This window comes from Podarcis liolepis (assembly GCF_965112155.1).
Source record: "Podarcis liolepis genome assembly, chromosome: 3".
Lineage (NCBI taxonomy): Eukaryota > Metazoa > Chordata > Lepidosauria > Squamata > Lacertidae > Podarcis > Podarcis liolepis.
The window spans coordinates 108,390,176-108,409,798 of NC_139557.1; the positions used below are offsets into that span (position 1 = coordinate 108,390,176).

At 43.4% G+C, this 19,623-nt stretch overlaps 2 protein-coding genes across 6 annotated transcripts in view; one reads left to right on the plus strand and one right to left on the minus strand.

Moving 5' to 3' along the window:
• Positions 1–342: 342 nt before the first annotated feature.
• Positions 343–11,523, minus strand: GINS1 (GINS complex subunit 1). 3 transcript variants are annotated; one of them, XM_083494889.1, is made up of 8 exons: positions 11,387–11,523; positions 8,768–9,117; positions 6,746–6,810; positions 4,896–4,991; positions 4,335–4,425; positions 3,494–3,610; positions 2,442–2,516; positions 343–1,622 (listed from the first exon to the last, which is right to left on the minus strand). In XM_083494889.1, exons 3-8 carry the CDS (start codon positions 6,778–6,780, stop codon positions 1,554–1,556), a joined length of 483 nt encoding a protein of 160 aa, XP_083351015.1. In that variant the 5' UTR covers positions 6,781–6,810; positions 8,768–9,117; positions 11,387–11,523; the 3' UTR covers positions 343–1,553. The 3 variants fall into 3 exon arrangements, with proteins under 3 accessions (XP_083351015.1, XP_083351016.1, XP_083351014.1); XM_083494890.1 differs by lacking the exon at positions 11,387–11,523 and having other exon boundaries at positions 8,768–9,120; XM_083494888.1 differs by lacking the exons at positions 8,768–9,117; positions 11,387–11,523 and adding an exon at positions 8,176–8,726.
• The window catches only part of ABHD12 (abhydrolase domain containing 12, lysophospholipase), a 33,752-nt gene continuing 25,053 nt past the window's right edge, over positions 10,925–19,623 (plus strand). Inside the window, exon 1 of one of the 3 annotated variants that reach the window (XM_083494596.1) lies at positions 10,925–11,554. In XM_083494596.1, coding sequence (XP_083350722.1) covers positions 11,361–11,554 — 194 coding nt within the window. In that variant the 5' untranslated portion in view covers positions 10,925–11,360. Of the gene's footprint in view, positions 11,555–11,598; positions 12,062–19,623 lie in introns of those variants that run through there. The other 2 variants (XM_083494595.1, XR_014523565.1) reach the window with 2 other exon arrangements.

A 19,623-nucleotide genomic window follows, 5' to 3' on the forward strand; every position in this document is an offset into this window, starting at 1 on the left:
CCCCGTTTACTGACGCACACCCACCAAACCCGAAAGTCAGTTGCCCTGTTGTTATCTTTTCTTTCAGCAGCCTAACAGCCCACGGATAGAAGCTGTTCTTTACCCTGTTGGTGCGACTAATCATGTTTCTATATCTTGTGCCCAGGAGGAGAGCCAAAGTCTGTGGCTCCCTGTAGTCTCCCCCAACCAGTCGTCCTGTGACCAAGTATGTTATGCACAAGCTCAAGAACGGCTTACTCTTGAGTTTGATAGAAATGGGAGTGACTCATTACAAACAACCTCAATGCAGGTGAAATATCATAATTTCTGGAAGTTTTGTGGCATATGAAATTGGAGATAAAATTCTTGATCAAATATCAGGAAATATTTAATATGGCACAATCTGGTAATTAAGACAAAATGATATAATTTTACATCTAACAATTCAACTCTTGTACTGCAATTTATTCAGCACTATGCAGAATCATCTAGAGTCCCTTTGTACAGTTCTGGACACTGCACAAACTGGAAGGGTACAGTGGATAAGGCAGTACAGATTGCCAGTAGTATGGAAAGCAAGTTCAATGAGGAAAGACTGAAGGAACTGGGTATGTTTAACTAGAGGAGAGAAAGGATGAAGGCTGACACACAGAAGATATGTTCTCTGCTGCTCCAGTGGACAGGACTAGAGCTAACAGGCTAAAGGTGCAAGCAGCAAAAAAATTTATTGAACATCTTACAAGAAACAGCTTGACAATGGAGCCATTTATTTATTTATAATGGACACAGAATTGAGGTGGGTGGTAGTTAGAGTGGGGTGCAAATCACCTCCTTCCTAGTCACCAGATAGATGTTTTGATGAGTGGAGAGGGGGTGATAAGTCTCTCCACCCAGCCAATTTGCACAAATCAGTTGTAGAAAGTGGGCATCTGTGTGCATGTGGAATGGTCACGCCCACTGCTGGCCTGCAGCCACTTGAATGCTGGTCAAGGCCTCGGGCCAAATAAAACTTAGCCCACCTCTGTTCTGTGAGTTGGAAGGAGCCTTGTAGTTCATCTACTTCAAGGCCCTGCTCAATGAGTACTATAGCATAAAAGCTTAGAGAGAAAACACAAGGGTTAGCAGCAATTCAACTGCAACTTAACCAGTACCACTCCTTAAGTAACTTTATCATTACATCGTTTCAAAGGTCTTTTAACAATGCACACACTTAATAGTACAAATGTTGTGGCTTTCTTCTAAGCATGACATTTACAGTAAGACGATGTCTGGTTCATACAAAAAGGCCAGCGAATAAAAACATGATACTTCAAAATGTGTCCAGAAGTGAAGGCAAGCTATGAGCTTAAAAGAAATTCCACTTGTTTTGGGATTTAGATATTTTTAAATTGTTGATCGTATCATCTTCTTCTTTGTCCTCTTCACTAAGTATCCATGCAGTTCCCACAACAGTAACTAAGTCTCTGCATTTTTTTTTCAAAAACACAAGACACTGTGGCATGTTTCTATACTTACCCCATTTAAAATCTGCTAAAATGTTTATAGGTACTTAAATCAGTCTTGCGAACAGCAAGTTAAGAAAGGACGTGTTCCAAAATTCCTTGCCTGATTAACTGCTCGCATTTCCAGCGTGGTAAAAAATGCTGTGGGGAAGCAAACAATTTTCAAAGCTGAGGCAAACATTTGCAATCTCTCATCGTCCCCTTTATAAAGCTAAAGCTGGTCTTATTTATGGTGTAGTTAAGGTAGTAACTCCTGACTCTACCTGTACTGTTTGTTTTCAAATGAGGTCCAATAATAGAATAACCCCTGCTATTTTAGCCACAGCTACTGTAAATCCCATGTTCTGTGCATTGCTGTTATTAACACTGTTTAGAAATATGAATGATTAAGCAGTAGATAAATGTCTTAAATAAACCAACATAATGAAATGCTTTTGAATCTTTCCAGACAGAAAGTACTAAAATGGCTCCAGCGTTTTCCTTCATGAAAATGAGTAGAATGACATGAAAGCTGACAATGGTAAGCATAATGAGAGTGTGGAGGAACCATAGCACACACTTTGCATACAGAAGGTCACAAACAGACAGCTGCACCGTCTCCTTGCTCCTTCCTTCCTCGCCATGCCACTTGGTTTCTTCATCAGCACTGCTGCATCCTCCTCCCAATTTTCCTTCTTTGTGTGAGATTTCCCTCACCCATCAGCCAGTGGACTTTTATAGGACAGAGGGGCAGGACAATGAAAGAATCTCAAGGGCCCATGTAAACCTGGAGTTTGCTCTGGTTCAATCTCTGGGATCTCCAGTTAAAATACTAGGCTAACTGCACCTGATCCAGTATAGGGCAACTTCCTGTATCCTAAACTGTGCCAGAAGCAGAGGAGAACCACTTCCATCTAGCTCCTTAAACAACAGGGAACCCAAATTGAGTTCTTGCTCTGTTTGCCATCTTATCATAAATACCTGGCTGTTCTTCTTCAACAGAATTGTTGTGCCATCATCAATCTCAAATTCTCCATAATCTTTCAAACACCGAACCTGTAAAAAGAAACAAATAACCATCAAATTTAAAGTACTGTCAGGAAATCTGTGTTAAGAAAAACTATCTATATGTAGCAATATCTATATCTAGCAATATCTAGACAGCATCTTAAAAAGCAGAGACATCACCTTGCTAACAAAGGTCCGTATAGTTAAAGCTATGGTTTTCCCAGCAGTGATGTATGGAAGTGAGAGCTGGACCATAAAGAAGGCTGATCGCCAAAGAATTGATGCTTTTGAATTATGGTGCTGGAGGAGACTCTTGAGAGTCCCATTGACTGCAACAAGATAAAACCTATCCATTCTTAAGGAAATCAGCCCTGAGTGCTCACTGGAAGGGCAGATCGTGAAGCTGAGGCTCCAGTACTTTGGCCACCTCATGAGAAGAGAAGACTCCCTAGAAAGGACCCTGATGCTGGGAAAGATGGAGGGCACAAGGAGAAGGGGATGACAGAGGACGAGATGGTTGGACAGTGTTCTCGAAGCTACGAACATGAGTTTGACCAAGCTGTGGGAGGCAGTGGAAGACAGGAGTGCCTGGCGTGCTCTGGTCCATGGGGTCACGAAGAGTCAGACACAACTAAACGACTAAACAACAAAGCTATATGTAGACAAAAGGAGTCATACTTCCAATATATGAACACATCAGTAAGTTTCATTTAGCTTTTTATTACCCTGTTAAACAATAGTTATTATCTGTGATAATAAACTGCAACAATTCTGTGAAAAGGTGCTAATAACACCAAGGTTGCAGGTTCGAACACTATATGGGACTGCTGCGTATTTCTGCATTGCAGGGGGTTGGACTAGATGATTCTCATGGTCCCTTCCAACTCTACAATTCTGATTCCTCTGCCTGCAACAAACTGCTTCCAGTTTGAAACAAGGAACTGACTTCTTAGTACCTACATATGACTACACTGCCAATGACATCCAAATACAATAAGCCTTCCATAGTTCTAAATTTCACTTACTTCAATGTACAAACTTTTGGGGGGCTGAATGTCCTGTGTGAGGTCCAGCCCGTCTCCTCCTCCTAAAGATCTCATATAGGTAGCCAAAGACTTTTTATACTGGTTGAACCACACCACCTGGAATTATAAAAAAGTTGGCTTAATTAATCCTGAAATGCTATTTTCAAACTGTCAAGCAAGAAATTACCTAAAGATTTAAAACAAAAGACATGGGGATATGAGGGGATGAATGTGCAAGTTTTGGAACTGCTTACTTCTATCTAGCCTCCTCTATAGAGCATATAGTTCGAATCTGTTCAACTTCCAAAATATTCGGAAACCAAAGTGCGGCTTCCGATTGGCTGCAGCCAACTGGAAGCTGCGGAAGCCCCGTCAGACGTTTGGCTTCCAAAAATAGTTTGCAAACCGGAACACTCACTTCCGGGTTTGCAGTGTTTGGGAGCCAAAACATTCGAGAACTAAGCTGTTCAAAAACCAAGGTATGACTGTACTCCTTTTTTGTCAATGTGCAACAGAAGAGTTATGAATTAGCAAGTAAGCAGTCCACAGTTAATATCTGACTGGGAGTGGGCTCTCCAAGCTCTCGGGCAGATCTTTCCCAGCCCTGCTATCAGATTAGTTTATTTGGCAAAGTTGGGGGCTGAACCTGACACTTTCTACATGCAAAGCATGCGTTCTGCCACTGTGATGCAGCTTACATTAAATTGCAACAAGTGTCTATTTAAGTGTGCCTACATGGCTAAGTTACTCAACATTTATGAATAATATACTCTGTATACTTTCCTTTATTTCGAGTACAATCATTGTCCTTTCAACCTATACATATAACAAATTGGCTTACTTCATCAGTTGACATGTGAAATCGGACAGCGTTTGGCAGCACGCTACCATATTCCCACCTAAGCGCCCGGATGCGAAGTAAGCGGTCATACCTGAGAAAACAAACATGGTAGCATAACAAAAGTACTCATAATCAGAAATAGACATCATTTAATCCCTTAATGAATAATGAAGTGTTCTTAATCAGAATTTTATTACAATCTGATAACTAACTCCTTAACTAATTATGAAAAAATGAAGATTTTTGCTCTGGTGTCACACAGCTCAGCTCAATGTATTGAGAATTGCAACAGTCCCTGATTTGGGATTATAGTGCCATGTTTACCAGCTCCTGGCCTGAGGCTATTCAAACTGCTCCTACAGATCACAGGAGTATTAATCACAGGGAATGATTTGCGAGGTTATATGGATAAGCCCAAACATGCAAATCCAGTGACCTTGGGAAATCCCTCTGAAATCTACCTGTTCCAGAAGTGAAGGAATAAAATCTTGGAATTGGAAACAATTTCTGAAATGCTTTTTATCTCATTTCCCTAGTCACAGATGACTGCAAGAAACTTACAGGTATGCAACAATACATCGGCGATTTCTCAGCAGAGAGCAGTGGCGAAACTTGATGGTTGGAATCAGCTCACTGTGTCCTGATTTAGCTTCATTTCTGATAATAGAATGACAAGCTATATTACATACACTTTGAAAGCAAGAAACATAAAAGTACACATTGTGGTTAGGGGGACCACTTTAATTAGTGTGTAAACCTAGCCCATCATGCAATGACTGCATTAGTTCTTTTACTCTGTGCACGCTGCTCTTCTCCAAAAAACAGCTCACAACAAATCAAATAAACATCAATAATTAAAACACACAAATAACAATTATGAATAAGAATGTCAATAAGTAAATGCATTGTAAAAATACTTCAAGGACTGCTTCTCCCCATATGAACCAACCAGCACCCTGTAATCACCATCTGAGCCTGTTCTTTATGTGCCTTCTCCATGAGTGTGGCAACACGATAATGTGCCTCCTCCAGAGTGTGGCAACACGATAATGGACCTTTTCTGCAGTGTCTCCTTGTTTGTGGAATGCTCTGCTCAGGGAGGCTCATCTGGCACTTTCATTACATATATCTAGCTGCCAGGCGAAAACATTTCTCTATAAGCAGGCCTTTGACTGATTAACATTCCATGGCCTTTTAAATGTGTTTGTGCGAAGGGGCTTATTGGTTTGTTTATCTTTTATTGTGTATTTTATGTTCTCATTTTGTGTTTTTATGTTGTGAACTGCTCTGTGATCTTTGGATGGACGGTATACAAATTTAATAAAGTAAATAAATAATCTGTATTCTGCACAGAAATCCCTTCCCTTTCAGTTTTTCTGTGATCTGCAGAGTACTGTATTTGGAAAGAGAGAACTTTGTGGTGCAGGGAATGACAGGGTTGGTCTCTTCTAGCTCTAAGCCCCGGTATAAAGTTAAACAAGACTCAACCCGAGTCCTTGGGCACACACAATGGTCTTGGGGAATGGGGCATTTTTATTACTTCACAACAGGCTTTCAAGAAGCCATGTTGCTTCCTCCAATGGCTAGCAAAGAAAGGATATGAAGGAGTGTTATCTCACCTCAACTTGTGGCTTAGGGAAGGCAGAAGCAGTCAAAATGTGATGTTACAATTCCTGCCTCTCTCTAAAGCCCATTACAAAGTAAGTGAGGAAGATGGATCTCAGTTAATGGTACAGCAGGCTGTAGGTATTATCTTTTCTATATAAAATATTTTATTTTCGTTTAACAATATTATTATACATTTAAATCACTTTCAATTTTTTACATCTGAGATTACTTAAATCCCCAGACTTCCACCCCACCCTCCCCTGGCTTCCAGTTTTTTCTGTTCATTCTACTGCATCTAATTACATTTTTCAAATTCATTTTGTATCCCCTTTTTTAACTTAGGTGATATTACATTATAAGTGTTATGACAATCCTGCTAGTGTTTTTAGATATCTTCAGTGGTCTTTAAGATACTCTATAATTTCCCCCCACTCTTGTCTAAAATTTTTTAATCATCTTGGTGTCTGATCTTCACGGTCATCTTTGCCATTTCGGCATAGTCCATCACACTATACACTGGATTATGCTGCCACCAAAGTGACAGACCAATTCCTTCCACTCTTCCACAGAATTTTCTGCATGCACCAGAGGATGTGGGAGTAGAGAACAGTCACACAAGGCTGCCTACTAAACCAAATCCAAGTCTGTTGACAGCCACAAAGTTACGTGGAAAACTCATGGTAGTTATAAAGTTGTTTCCATAATATTAAAGTCTTTTATTTCTCACTTCTGCAACTTATTTTTTAATTCTTTAGCAGAGATTTTTTTTTTTGGTCTGTTTTTCCTGAAAAAACCTTACTTACACATCAGTTTGGTTATGTTCATATAATGCTTTCATCTCCTCAAGTACTTGTCTGATTCCATCCTCCTGCAACATGGAAAGTACCAATTTCATTAATAATTTGACATTACTACTCTGCCTAATTAAAAAAAACCACAATAAATAAAAATGCACGCCTTTTTTCCTATAAAAATTGAAGTAGCCATCAACCACAACCACAGAAATATTTATATGCAACTCAACCGACAGAAGGAGATATGCACACATATGCTAGCTTTAGTTGGCATATCACCAGTTGTAATATTTATTTAAAACATTGTAAAATAGGAAACATGCGCCAACTCTACACTCAAATATGCATACATATTTCTATTCTAGTTCTATTCCTCTCTGTCCACTATCCAGAATTTGTTTCTATCAATATTCTGAAGTTTTCCCTTTGCTTCTTTTCCTTTTGAGCTGCTAGATAAGACAATGACTAAATATTTGTATAAGATGAGTGTTTCAGCATGATTACAAGCCTCATAGAAAATACTCAGCTGTTAAGGTCATGTGTAGGTTGCAGGGTATTTTCTACAGAAGCTAAAGAAGAAAAGATGCATACAATCAACATAGCTTAGACCACTCTTTCTCTCTCCAGGTGCATCAGTGAAACATTTATTGGTCAGATGTGCATCCAAGTCAACTGCGATATACCTCAGTGCTGATTTTCAGGTGCAGTAGTCATTTAGATTTTCAGTCCAACTTTCCTCTCCATATATTTGTAAAGTTTGTGGGGAAATGCTCCCTAAGTAAATCCCAGCAAGCTTATTCCCAAGTGAACATGCATAGGATTTCAGTCTCAGGCTGACTAGCCAACCAGATAATTAATGGGAAGCCTTTTATATTGCGGAACGTTATTTTATTGGGCAGTCAGGTACCCCCAGATCCACTCACTCAAATCATGAGGGAAATGGCTACCAAGAGTTTAGTCTGCTACCTCTTCCCACTCACCATCAAACCCTCTATCAAGGTGGGCTTTATGGCATTAACGCCAATCCAGTTCGCCATTCTCTTTGCTTTTAACAGCCAACCTCATAAAGGAATAGCCTTGTGGAGCAATCCCAGCCATCCAATCATTTGTTTGTTTGTTTCATAAAATTTATACACCGCTTGGTTGTAAAAATAAAATAAAATCGGGGGGAAATACATTAAAACACACAAGAAGTTAGAATGCTAAAGCAGGGGAAAAGCCACAGAGCCATTCCCGAGTACCAGGCAAACCCAGTCAGATGGGCGGGGTAAAATTAATATTATTATTACTAAGTAGGAATTCAGGGAAGGCTTGGTATCAAGAGGCAGGGAGTTCCGAAGGACCCCCGCCCGCTTCTCTCACAAAAGTCCCCTCAGGGCGGCTGGGCGGCCCTTCGGAGGAGGGGGAAGGGAAGGGAGGCCGCGCCGCCAAAGGCTCACATTGAAGGAAGGAAGCTGCCCGTCGCTGGCGCGGTGGAGCTCCCGGATGAGCTCGGTCGCTTTCTCGCAGAACATGGTCGCGGCCGGACTGCTCGATTCCCCTCAGACGCGCAACGGCCTTCGCTCGGCGCGCGCGGCAGCAAAACCCGCGCCACTGAACTCCTCGGCCAATAGGAAGGCGAGGCGAGGGAGAGAAGCACCGCCTCTTACGGTACGGGAAAAGAGAAGAGACAAACTTAGCTCTCCCTCGCAGCTGTTTCCTATAGCTTGCGGCCGGCGGTTGTTTGGAATTGCAATAACAGTACACGGAGTTTCGTATCACAACCTAGCCAGTGTTTGAAACCTCTGGAGTTGTGCATACGTTTACACCGTTAGGGATTCAGCTGGCGGGAAGAGAGATCGTTGGGGATGTGATTCAAGCAACCGAATGTGTGAAACATTTCCATTGGGGAAATAACGTTTTCCACTTTCTTTCTGCGGCACCTTGCAGTGACATTCATTTCATGATTCAGCTGGTTTTGTTTCGTTCTGTAAAAAATCTCACATTGTAAGTCTTCTGTGAGATGATGATGATGATTTTTATTTAACCCACCCTTTTCTTCTTTTTAAAAGTCGCGGGTGGGAACAGATAAGCTTTGGCCAGTTTACGAACATGTCACTCCAGAGAGTTTTGACCCCCACTGGGTTATGGCCAAAAGCAGGGCTCCTTAGCACAACCAGCGGGCCTCACGTTCAGCCTCCAGCACATCTTCTCCTTCCCAGACTGAGCTTTTCATGTTGTAGATGGCTGGTGTCATCCATGGATTCCACATGGATCTAGTGCAATGTCTCTGAGAACCAGTGTGGCCCAGCACTTAGGTGACTCAGTCCAGCTTGATGGTTGTACATGGCTTGTGTCCATGGTGGAGACGGAGGCAGGAGACTTACAGATAAAAATGAAAACTGCTAAAAACATAGAAAAATCAATAATTGAAAAAACAAACACTGGTAGAAATAAAACTATATACATATATAAAAGCTAGCAAAAACATACAAATAATTACACACAAAAAACCTCAGTCAATTCTCAAAAGCCTGTTGGGACCTGCTAGCAGAAGGACAAGGGGACAGCCAGATACAAATATATATGCAGACAAACACACTGGGATAGCTCAGTCAGCAGAGCATGAGACTCTTAATCTCAAGGTCCTGGGTTTTCTTCAGGAACAGTAAAGATCTACATTGGGAAGGGGGGGTGTCAAATCAACTTGACCCAGCTGTTGAAGTAGGAATCAAAAACCATTGCAGCAGAGGAGGAGCCTGCTCTTAATTATGCTGGGTGGGTGCAGAGACCAGAGGGTAGCCTCCCTAGGTGTAGGAGGAGACCAGCACTGCCTGTTATTTGCTGAGAGACTGATGTAGAGGCAACACTGGGGTGGGGCTGCTGATGTGGTGACAGATCCAGACTCCAAGGAGCATTTTACCTGAAGTCAGTGCTGCTGCAGCAGCCACAGTGGTAGGCAATGTATCCCTTAGAGCAGTGTTTCCCAACCGGTGTTCCGCGGCACACGAGTGTGCCGTGAGACATCGGCTGGTGTGCCGCGAGATGCCTGGAGGGAGGCGGGCGAGTCGGGCGGCGAGAGGCGGGGCGGCGGCGGCGAGGAGAGGCCGCGCCTCCTGCTGCTGCCTGGCGCTCCTCCTCGCAGCCGGCAGCGCTGCCTGGGCGCCTCCGCGCGACTCTGCCTCGCTGGGTTTGGTCTCCCAGCAGAGACGGGTCACACGCGCACCTCCCTCCCTCCCTCAGCCTGCGCGGAGGGAGAGCCAGAGAGAGGCATCGCTCCTGCGCGGCGGGAGAGGGAGCAGCCGGAGCGATGCCCGAAACGAGCTGAATTCCGAGCGAGGGACTGAGGGGGGAGGGAAAAAACTTTCACTTTCGTGCGTCCCTCCCGGCGTGACGCTGCGCGCTGACGTCACGGGGCGGGGCTTTAATGGTGGTGTGCCGTGAGATTTTTTTTCAGTAAACAGGTGTGCCGTTGCCCAAAAAAGTTTGGGAAACACTGCCTTAGAGGCTGGATCTGCTGCGGCTGTGGATCCTGCTGCCTGTGGCGGTCACTTCACCTTGTCATAGGTGAGCCAGTCCTGCTGAGTGCTGTGCAAAAATCAAAAGCTCTTGAATGCATATAGCAAAAGAGGAGGGCAGTCGGATGTCAGGTTAAAGAGCATTTAATAACAGGAACATTGGAATCATGCTGCTGGAATTTTGGAGGCACTTAGCTATTACTAGAGGTTTGGAAAATATGACCTTGCATTCAAGTTTTTATAAAGAGTATCTGCCTGCAGCATGTTTTCAGAGTGTAGTCTCTAACATGTAGGTGACTGACTACAGGTCCAAAAAACATAATACAGTGGTACCTCGGGTTAAGTACTTAATTCGTTCCGGAGGTCCGTACTTAACCTGAAACTGTTCTTAACCTGAAGCACCACTTTAGCTAATGGGGCCTCCTGCTGCCGTCGCGCAGCCGGAGCACGATTTCTGTTCTCATCCTGAAGCAAAGTTCTTAACCTGAAGCACTATTTCTGGGTTAGTGGTGTCTGTAACCTGAAACATATGTAACCTGAGGTACCACTGTATAAGAATATAATATAATATAATATAATATAATATAATATAATATAATATAATATAATATAATATAATATAATATAATATAATATAATATAATATAATATAATATAATATAATATAATGCCGCAATGTCGGATGGGAAGCCCAGAGTTCAGGTAAGACAAACAGTTCAGTCCGCAAGCTTGTGACTTCGCGGTTGCCCTCATTCAAAATGGCCGGGGCAGAGTGGGGCGGGGCAGAGGAAAAGGCGTTTGCAACACTGTACTGTACTCAGATATGTCTGAGGGCATCCGACGACGCGGGAGCCATATTTTTTGTGAGCAAAACAATACCATGTTTTTTAAATGAAGGCGGAGCCAGGAGGCAGTCGCGTTTGCCCTTCCCTGTGACTTAACCGCGTAGGGAGGTCAGGTGGGCCGAGGCCGCCTCTGATTGGTGGCGTCGGAGAGGCGCCGCTAGTCTTTCGGTTGCTGGGCTGTGGTTGGCATAATGTAGGGGAAGCCAGCGTCGGTTTCGGGACGGAGGCGTCTTCCCTCGAGCGGCTTGAGCTGGCACCGCCCGCGCGTTTCGCACCGCCGGCATGAGAAAGCGGAACGAGTCCGTCACCTTGGAGCATGAGCGCTTCGCCTCCTCCGCTCCGGCAGCGGCTGCCGCGTCTTCCTCCTCCTGCTCCTCCCAGCAGCCGGATAAGGGCTTCAGCTTGAGACCGAGCCTGCGCCTGCCTGGTAGCTCCCGGCCCGCCGCCGACTCTGGCATGAAGCGAACGCTCGGCAGGTGAGGCGACCCCCCCCCCCCGCCGGCCCCCGTCGCTATGGCAACCCCTCCATCTTCTCTTCAACCGCCAGCCCGGCCTCGGCCTTCCCCGTTTCCATGGCAACGGGCGGCCCGCTGGACGTCGCCGAGCCTTCTGACCCTTTCAACCGCCGCCTCTTCTCTCTGCCCCCCCCCCCAAGAAAAACCCTCACACGGGGGCCTGGCATTACTATGGCAACCCTCCCGAGCCCCGTCGCCAGCCGCCATAGCCCCGAGCGATTCATACTGGAATGCCCTTGGCTGTGTTCTTCTCCGTCCGCCTTTTTGTTCTAGGTTACGGGAGGGGGGGGGCGAAGGCGGCCCTTGCGACGGAATGAGCCCCTGCCTGAAGGGGCTGTCTGGTTTGCTCGTGAAAGGGTCGGAGGCCTTCGCTGCTGGGTGTTCCCTCCCCTATTGCTGCAATGGGTTCACCGAGTGCGGCTGCAGGCCAAGAAGAGGAGGGTGTGTTAGAGCCGGACGGCGATTCAGGTTTGCGGAGGATGGCTGTTTTCGTGGGGTGGGGGTGGTGGGGTTCGATATGGCTTTGAAAAACACAGCTTGGAGATGTTTTAGTCGACCTCGAATGGTGTTTGTCTTTATAAGCATTTTGCTTTGCTGCAAAATGGGTTATCGGTTACAAACCTTTTATGAATGAACTACTGTATCTTCACACACACCCCGAAAAATATTGAAAACTATGTGCCCTTGACCCAGTGGTAGGATAGAGGGAGGTTTTCCTTTCTCCCTCCCCCTCCTCCTTGCATCCTGACTCAGCTTGTCAACAACGCATATTTTAAAACGCACACAATCGTTTTTCTTTTCCCGTTCCGTATTTTAAATTGCAAAGTGTTAGAGAATAGTAAATGATGGGGGTGAGGGTGGTCAGAGACTGATGAATGAGTGGAGTACCAGTCAGCTAGCAGCAGAGGAAGAGATTAAATGAGAAAATGCTTGCCTGTTATATTGCTGGAAAGGGACTTTGCCTTTGTACACATTACCAGTTTAAAAGACAATACAGTGGTACCTCGGGTTACATATGCTTCAGGTTACTGGCGCTTCAGGTTACAGACTCCACTGACCCAGTAATATTACCTTGGGTTAAGAACTTTGCTTCAGAATGAGAACAGAAATCGTGCCGCGGCGGCAGCGGGAGGCCCCATTAGCTAAAGTGGTGCTTCAGGTTAAGAACAGTTTCAGGTTAAGAATGGACCTCCAGAACGAATTAAGTGCTTAACCCGAGGTACCACTGTTTATATAATCTGTGCTTCTCCTCTTTGTCACCTTTATTAAAGGGGTGGAGGTGCTGGAGGTCAGCACACTGAGACCTTCATATTAATCCCATGCATGTTTATTTGGTAGAAAGTCTTATTGTGGTTAGGAGGGACAAGGGACTAGGGCTTGCCGATCAGACAAGTGCTAGTAGATAAATAGGTACCGCTCCTGCCGGAAGGTAAATGGTGTTTTCGTGCACTGTTCTGGTTCTCCAGAAGCGGCTTAGTCATGCTGGCCACATGACCTGGAAGCTGTACGCTGGCTCCCTCGGCCAATAAAGCGAGATGAGCGCTGCAACCCCAGAGACGTCCACAACTGGACCTAATGGTCAGGGGTCCCTTTACCTTTACCTTATTGTGGTTGCTGGGACTTGCTGCAAGTAATTAGGCATGGTGAATTCACAGCTGTGATCACTGACCTTCCAAGCCTTCAAATCTCAAGTAACCATTAATCAATAATCTCTGACGGTAAAGTAGAAAAGATTAATTAAATCTCAAATAAATATAAAATGTAAGGTGTCCTCTGAGCATCCCTATTGTAATTGCAGTCCTCAGCGGAATCTGGTGCCACCAGAGTGTACATTAGTTTGAAGATGTTGCCTCACAAACCCCATGCATGGGAGTAGTTGTAGTTAAATAATAATATAGCTGTCTCCACAATCCTGTTTATTCTGCATCCCACACACTCCCACTGCTGTTTGGGAAGCGGTGTACACACATTAGCCACAATCCACATCTATTCTGTTGTTTCTTATGTAAAACTATGCTTTGAGTTATTTCCCCCCCAAACCAGCTTTGATCTGGATTGAGAAAAATAATGATCTAGCTTTGTTTTATGTTGCTAATGTGTACAAAGCCAAAGCCCTTGTTCAGCATCATATTAGCAAATGTTTTCTCATTTCATCTTTTCCTCTGCAGCTAGCTGACTAGTCCTCTCTACACTGTCATCAGTTTTTGACCACCTCTTCCCTGCAATTTATACACACTGCAATTTATAAGTGCTCTAGAACTTGGTGGTGATTATCTTTGTTTTTAATTCTCACAGCAACCTGTGAACAAGGTTGGTCTAAGGATTGGTCAGGCCATGTAGCAAACTTCAGAGTTTAGCAAGGAATGAGCCTGGGTGCCTGCATGTCAGATCCATCACTTCATCTACAATTGAACTCTATCAAATAAATGTGTGTGGAGAAATCCAAGAATTTCTCTCACAAAGATCACTTCTCAACAAATGAAATTATCACTCAATAAGCACTTGAAGAACATACAGTGCAATCCACTGCATGTTTACTTGGAAGTAAGCAGCACTGAGTTCAATAGAACCTACGTACTTCTCAGTCACATAGGATTATAAGCTTCATATATGTACAAAAGAGTCATAATCTGTAGAGAAGTCATTTTTCTGGGATCCACCAGTGGCATGTGCACAATATGTGGTGATGCACAGAAGGGCCTAATCTGTTGGTACCCTGATTGTGGAGTGTCTTTCCAGTGAAATAATTCCTGGTGCCAACACGTTTAGCATTTTTCTACCTACTAAAGAGTCTCATGTTTGCATTTGTAGGTCATTAGAGTGTGTGTTGGATGGATAGGTTAAGCTTTAATTTTGTATTTTTAGCATTTCTTGTGGTTGTGTTGATTCGTAGTTTTTTATTATTTTAAATCGGTCTTGTGAATGTTCTTGTGAATTATATATTGTACCCTTTCATCTTTTTTTGATGAAACATGGGTTAAAAGTGCCTTTAATAACTGACAATTTCAGAGCTATTTCAGGACAGTTCTCTCAGGCTTCTTTTACGTTTACCAAGTTGTCCTAAGGTTTCTTTGCTTCTGGTATGAATGTAATTCATTATGCTGTTGTAAATTTTCTGTTTCAATTCCTCTTTGAGTTCAGGCATTATTAACAATGAATACTTAAAGCAGAAACACCATAAATATTTATTTAAAATATTTATAATACTACCTTTGCTGAATAAAAACAAGATTTATATATTCCCTCAAACAGATTTCCAAGTTTTCCCTTTCGGAATTTTTAATTTTGAGACCAGTTTAATTCAATTTTATTTTGAAAATTTTTGGTGAACCTTTCCTGCTTCTATAAATTGGTGCCCAGGCTTATGTGTAATCCTGAAAAGTGAATATAGTTTTTCCTCACTTAGTCCATGGAAGACATCTTGGAGCTTTCCCTGTGCAATAAGATAGTATTCTTTAAAATGAGTGGAGGTTCAACCATTTTTAAAATCTAGATATATATAAATTGCTTTATCAGAGTCAATCCTTAGTCCACCAATGTCTATTCTTAAAAGCAGTGTCAGAATTCTCTTTCAGAGATGCTTTCTGTGGAACTTTAACAGGAAATAGAATCTGGGCTTTAAAATGTTTGTGAAGCATGTGCTTCACATGCTTCGGTAAATCAGTAAAGTCTTGGGAGAGTTTTCTACTGGAGATGTAAATTGTTTTGGTTATTTTACATTCCCTTTGTACCACTGAACTTTCTATCCCATTTTTCCAATCAGCCTTGTTAAACTATCTTACTTTTGAGTCTCATTATCTCAGTCTGACACTGATCAGAGTTTGGCATCAGTATAAATAATGGGGTGGTTTGGATGTAATGCTAAACCATAGTTTAGTGTTACGAGAAAAAGACACAAAGAGCCTTAGACTTGTTTGCTCTCCCCTCTTCCTCTGGTGTATCCATGAGCATGACTTCCTACAACCTCTGTGTTATTTGAACCCAAGTAAACTGGTTCAAAAAGCTAGCACCAAACTGTAATTTATAAAGCTTGCTTGTTTCAACCTGCCATAGTTAAAATTAGCCACCATTTAGGGTTTGGGCAACACACTGAACTGCTGGTTAATCTAAAAAGGAAGCAGAAGCTTCTGATCTTGAAACCATGCTGGAGGAGGAGAAGAGAGTACTGTCCCAAGACTCATTGAAGCTTGTTCTCTGAACGCAAAACCATTATTTAGTTTTGTGTAGACACAGCCATTAAGTAATAATAATAATAATAATAATAATTTTTATTTATATCCCGCCCTCCCCAGCCAAAGCCGGGCTCAGGGCGGCTAACAACAATCAAATAAACAATCAAATAATAACACATTCTAAAAATATTTCATTATAAAAATTAGTTAAAATCAAATTGATGGCAACCGATTAAACAAAATTCTGTGCAGGTTGCCAGAGGAGGGAGTCAGGCTGCGCCCTGACCAAAAGCCTGGCGGAACAACTCTGTCTTGCAGGCCCTGCGGAAAGATGTCAAGTCCCGCAGGGCCCTAGTCTCTTGTGACAGAGCATTCCACCAGTTTGGAGCCGCAGCCGAGAAGGCCCTGGCTCTAGTTGAGGCCAGCCTAACCTCTCTGAGGCCTGGGACCTTGAGGATGTTATTATTTGCAGACCGTAGGTTTCTCTGTGGGGCATACCAGGAGAGGCGGTCCCGTAGGTACGAGGGTCCTAGGCCGTATAGGGCTTTAAAGGTTAAAACCAGCACCTTAAACCTGATCCTGTACTCCACCGGGAGCCAGTGCAGCTGGTATAATACCGGATGAATGTGCTCTCGCAGCGAAGACCCCATAAGGAGTCTCGCCGCGGCATTCTGCACCCGCTGGAGTTTCTGGATCAGTCTCAAGGGCAGCCCCACGTAGAGCGAGTTACAATAATCCAGTCTGGAGGTGACCGTCGCATGGATCACAGTGGCTAGGTCAGGACGAGAGAGATAAGGGGCCAACTGCTTAGCTTGGCGGAGATGAAAAAATGCCGCCTTTGTTATAGCTGTAATCTGCGACTCCATAGAGAGGGAGGTATCGAAGATTACACCCAAACTCTTAACGGACGGTGCTGGCACTAATTGCACCCCCGCAAGAGATGGGAGTTGCCCCCTCGATCCCATATCGTCCCGCCCCAGCCAGAGGACCTCTGTCTTCGAAGGATTTAACTTCAACCGGCTCCCACGTAACCATCCAGCCACCGCTTCCAGACATCTGGTCAGCGTGTCTGGGGCCGAGTCAGGATGGCCATCCATCAACAGATAGAGTTGGGTGTCATCAGCATACTGATGGCAACCCAGCCCAAAACTCCGGACAAGCTGGGCGAGGGGGCGCATAAAGATGTTAAAAAGCATCGGGGAGAGAATTGCACCCTGAGGCACTCCACACACCAAGGAGTGGCGTGATGACAATTCCCCCCCAAGCGCCACCCTCTGTCCCCGACCAGAGAGAAACGAGCGCAGCCATTGAAGGACTGTGCCCTGGATCCCCACGTCGGCAAGGCGGTGGTCCAGGAGTTCGTGATCGACCATGTCAAAGGCTGCTGACAGATCTAGAAGAATCAGCAGCCCTGACCCGCCTCGATCCAGCTGCCTGCGGAGATCATCTGTTAGGGCGACCAGAGCCGTCTCGGTCCCATGACCAGCGCGGAAGCCGGACTGGAATGGGTCTAGAGCAGATGTTTCATCCAGAAACCTACCAAGCTGTTCAGCAACTGCTCTCTCAATCACCTTACCCAGGAATGGAAGATTCGAGACCGGGCGGTAATTGGATAGATCTGAGGGATCTAATGATGTTTTCTTTAAGAGCGGACGCACCACCGCCTCCTTCAGTTCCCCTGGGAATATCCCCTGGGAATTGTCTCTGTACTTAGCCTTCTATAGCTTACTTGTGTGAACTTTTTCATTGTCTGGCAGTGAAGTACAGAGGGCATTAAAAAAAATACATATGTGATCTTTTTCATGCAATCTATAGTGGAAAACTTTCTTAAGAAGTCCAATACTCATATCATAGCTGAACCTGCTGCTGGAAAAACAAATGTATAAACAAATGCATGTGTAGTGTTAGGATTACTGAATGAATGACTTTGAAATCAACCACAGTAATGATCTGGCACAGTATTTGAAACTTGATTTTTACAAGATATAAAAGTCCTTCAATATGCTGCTGCTGTTTGCCCTCAAGCCTTTCCACCTCTTTGTAGGCTACTTGTTAACTGCATATTTTTTTAAGAAACTTGGGCTTTCCTGTGCTTCTGTGAGGACTATTTCTCTGTGTCCCCCCTCCCCTTGCTGTAATGTAGGAGAGGAGGAAAATATGTTTGGTACTGAGGACCATATCTGGAATAATATACTATGTAGGGCACAGCTTTGTATGCATTACTTGTAGCTAACTTCTGCAATTTACAAAAATCTTATCAACTTGATGATGACAAACTACAATTGGCAGAGGTGTTGCTTCTTACAATATTTTATTTAGATATTTTCCTTATATGAGAAACTTGAGCCAGCCTTTTGAAAAATCAGCAGGCTCTTAAATCATTAGCTACAAAAACCATGGACTTTTAATCATTCCAGTTGCCTTCATATCCTTTAGTATGTTTTTCTGTCACATTTTTAATTTCCCAGTCATGAAGACTGGATTCTTACTATGAAATCAGTAAATTACATTCTACAAGGTCCTTTGTATCATGTAGATGCATCAGTTATGTATGTAGCTTGTTTTTGGTCATGTCTTTTGTTTACTTTGTCCTCCAAAAATATACTGTTAACGTGTTCATGTAGCTGGCAATACAGCTTGATCAGCTTTATAGTTCAGAGTGAAATAAAGGAAGCAAATTTGATATGCTTGAGATGAGGTTACAGTAAGCCCTATTTATTTTATTACTTTAGGGGGTCAAAATAAAACTTGTTTCTACGATATGGATGGAGTTCCCCCCCCCCCAACTGACACTGTGAGGGTGTGTATATATCTGTTTTTCAATACTTCTTTGTTTCTATGTATTGGCAGGCTTTGTTATAGCGTTTTGTATTCTGAGTGTTCCTTTTTTTACTACGTTTCTTGACCACACATGAACATGTTGTGTACTGTGTCTGGAAGTGGGGTTTTTTCCTCCAAAATCTCTGTGTTACTTTATAGGACATTATCATCATCATCATCATCATCATCATCATCATCCTAAAAAAATCAAGCTTTTAAATGATATTGTTGCAGTTAAGATACTGATTGCCAAGGGAACTTCATGAGCATTCCTAGCTAGGCAAATGAGAGGGCCATCGCGCTCCTATCCTCTGCAATCCAAACTTAATCTCCTACTTTCTAAAATGGTCCAGTCTGTCTTAGTCATAAATTCTTTCAAATCCTTCTTTGAAATTTACCTTTATCTGCAAAGCCTTTTCATAACCCTTATTTCTCCCCCCCCCCCAATGAAACCCAAGTATGTCTAACTTCATCTACATCTATTTATGTTTTACTACCCTGGCCTCTCATTCTCCTCTCTTTGTTTTTCCCTTGGGAGTTCCTTGGGAGGCCCTACTTTTTGCTTATGTTGTTCTGTAAATTGTCGTCTGTAGCAATAACACTAATATTTTTGTTTACATGCAGTTAAGAAATGCCCAAACGTTACTTTGTTTTATTATTTCTACATGGTTTACATGCAATTAAGAAAATCTAGATGCTAAGTCTTCATTTTGCACTGTTTTGACTTGTGGACACACAAAGACGAGACAACAAAGTCCTTTGGCTGCTGAAGAAGAGCCAAAAGGAAAAATAAATCTTAAACTATTCCCTACAGTCTCTGTTTCTCCATCCCCAAAGTGTCATAGTTGCTACCACCATTGGGAGTAATTATTCAGTGTTTGTGCAAAGGGCTTTAAATAGCTAAAGCAATTGTTGTTTGGAACAGAGACAATAGGTGTCTTGCAGGGCAGCATGCTTTGCATGCAGGAGTTCACAGGTTCAATCCCTAGTATCAAGGCTGATGGAAACACTTATCTGAGACCCCAGAGAGCCACTTCC

Coding starts and splice junctions, on each gene's coding strand:
- GINS1 (XM_083494888.1), bottom strand. CDS start 8,250: ATGTTCTGCGAGAAAGCGACCGAGCTCATCCGGGAGCTCCACCGCGCC. Junction 3,611..4,334: donor TTCACATGTCAACTGATGAA/GTAAGCCAATTT, acceptor TTATAATTCCAG/GTGGTGTGGTTCAACCAGTA. Junction 2,517..3,493: donor CCAAAAGTTTGTACATTGAA/GTAAGTGAAATT, acceptor TTCTTTTTACAG/GTTCGGTGTTTGAAAGATTA.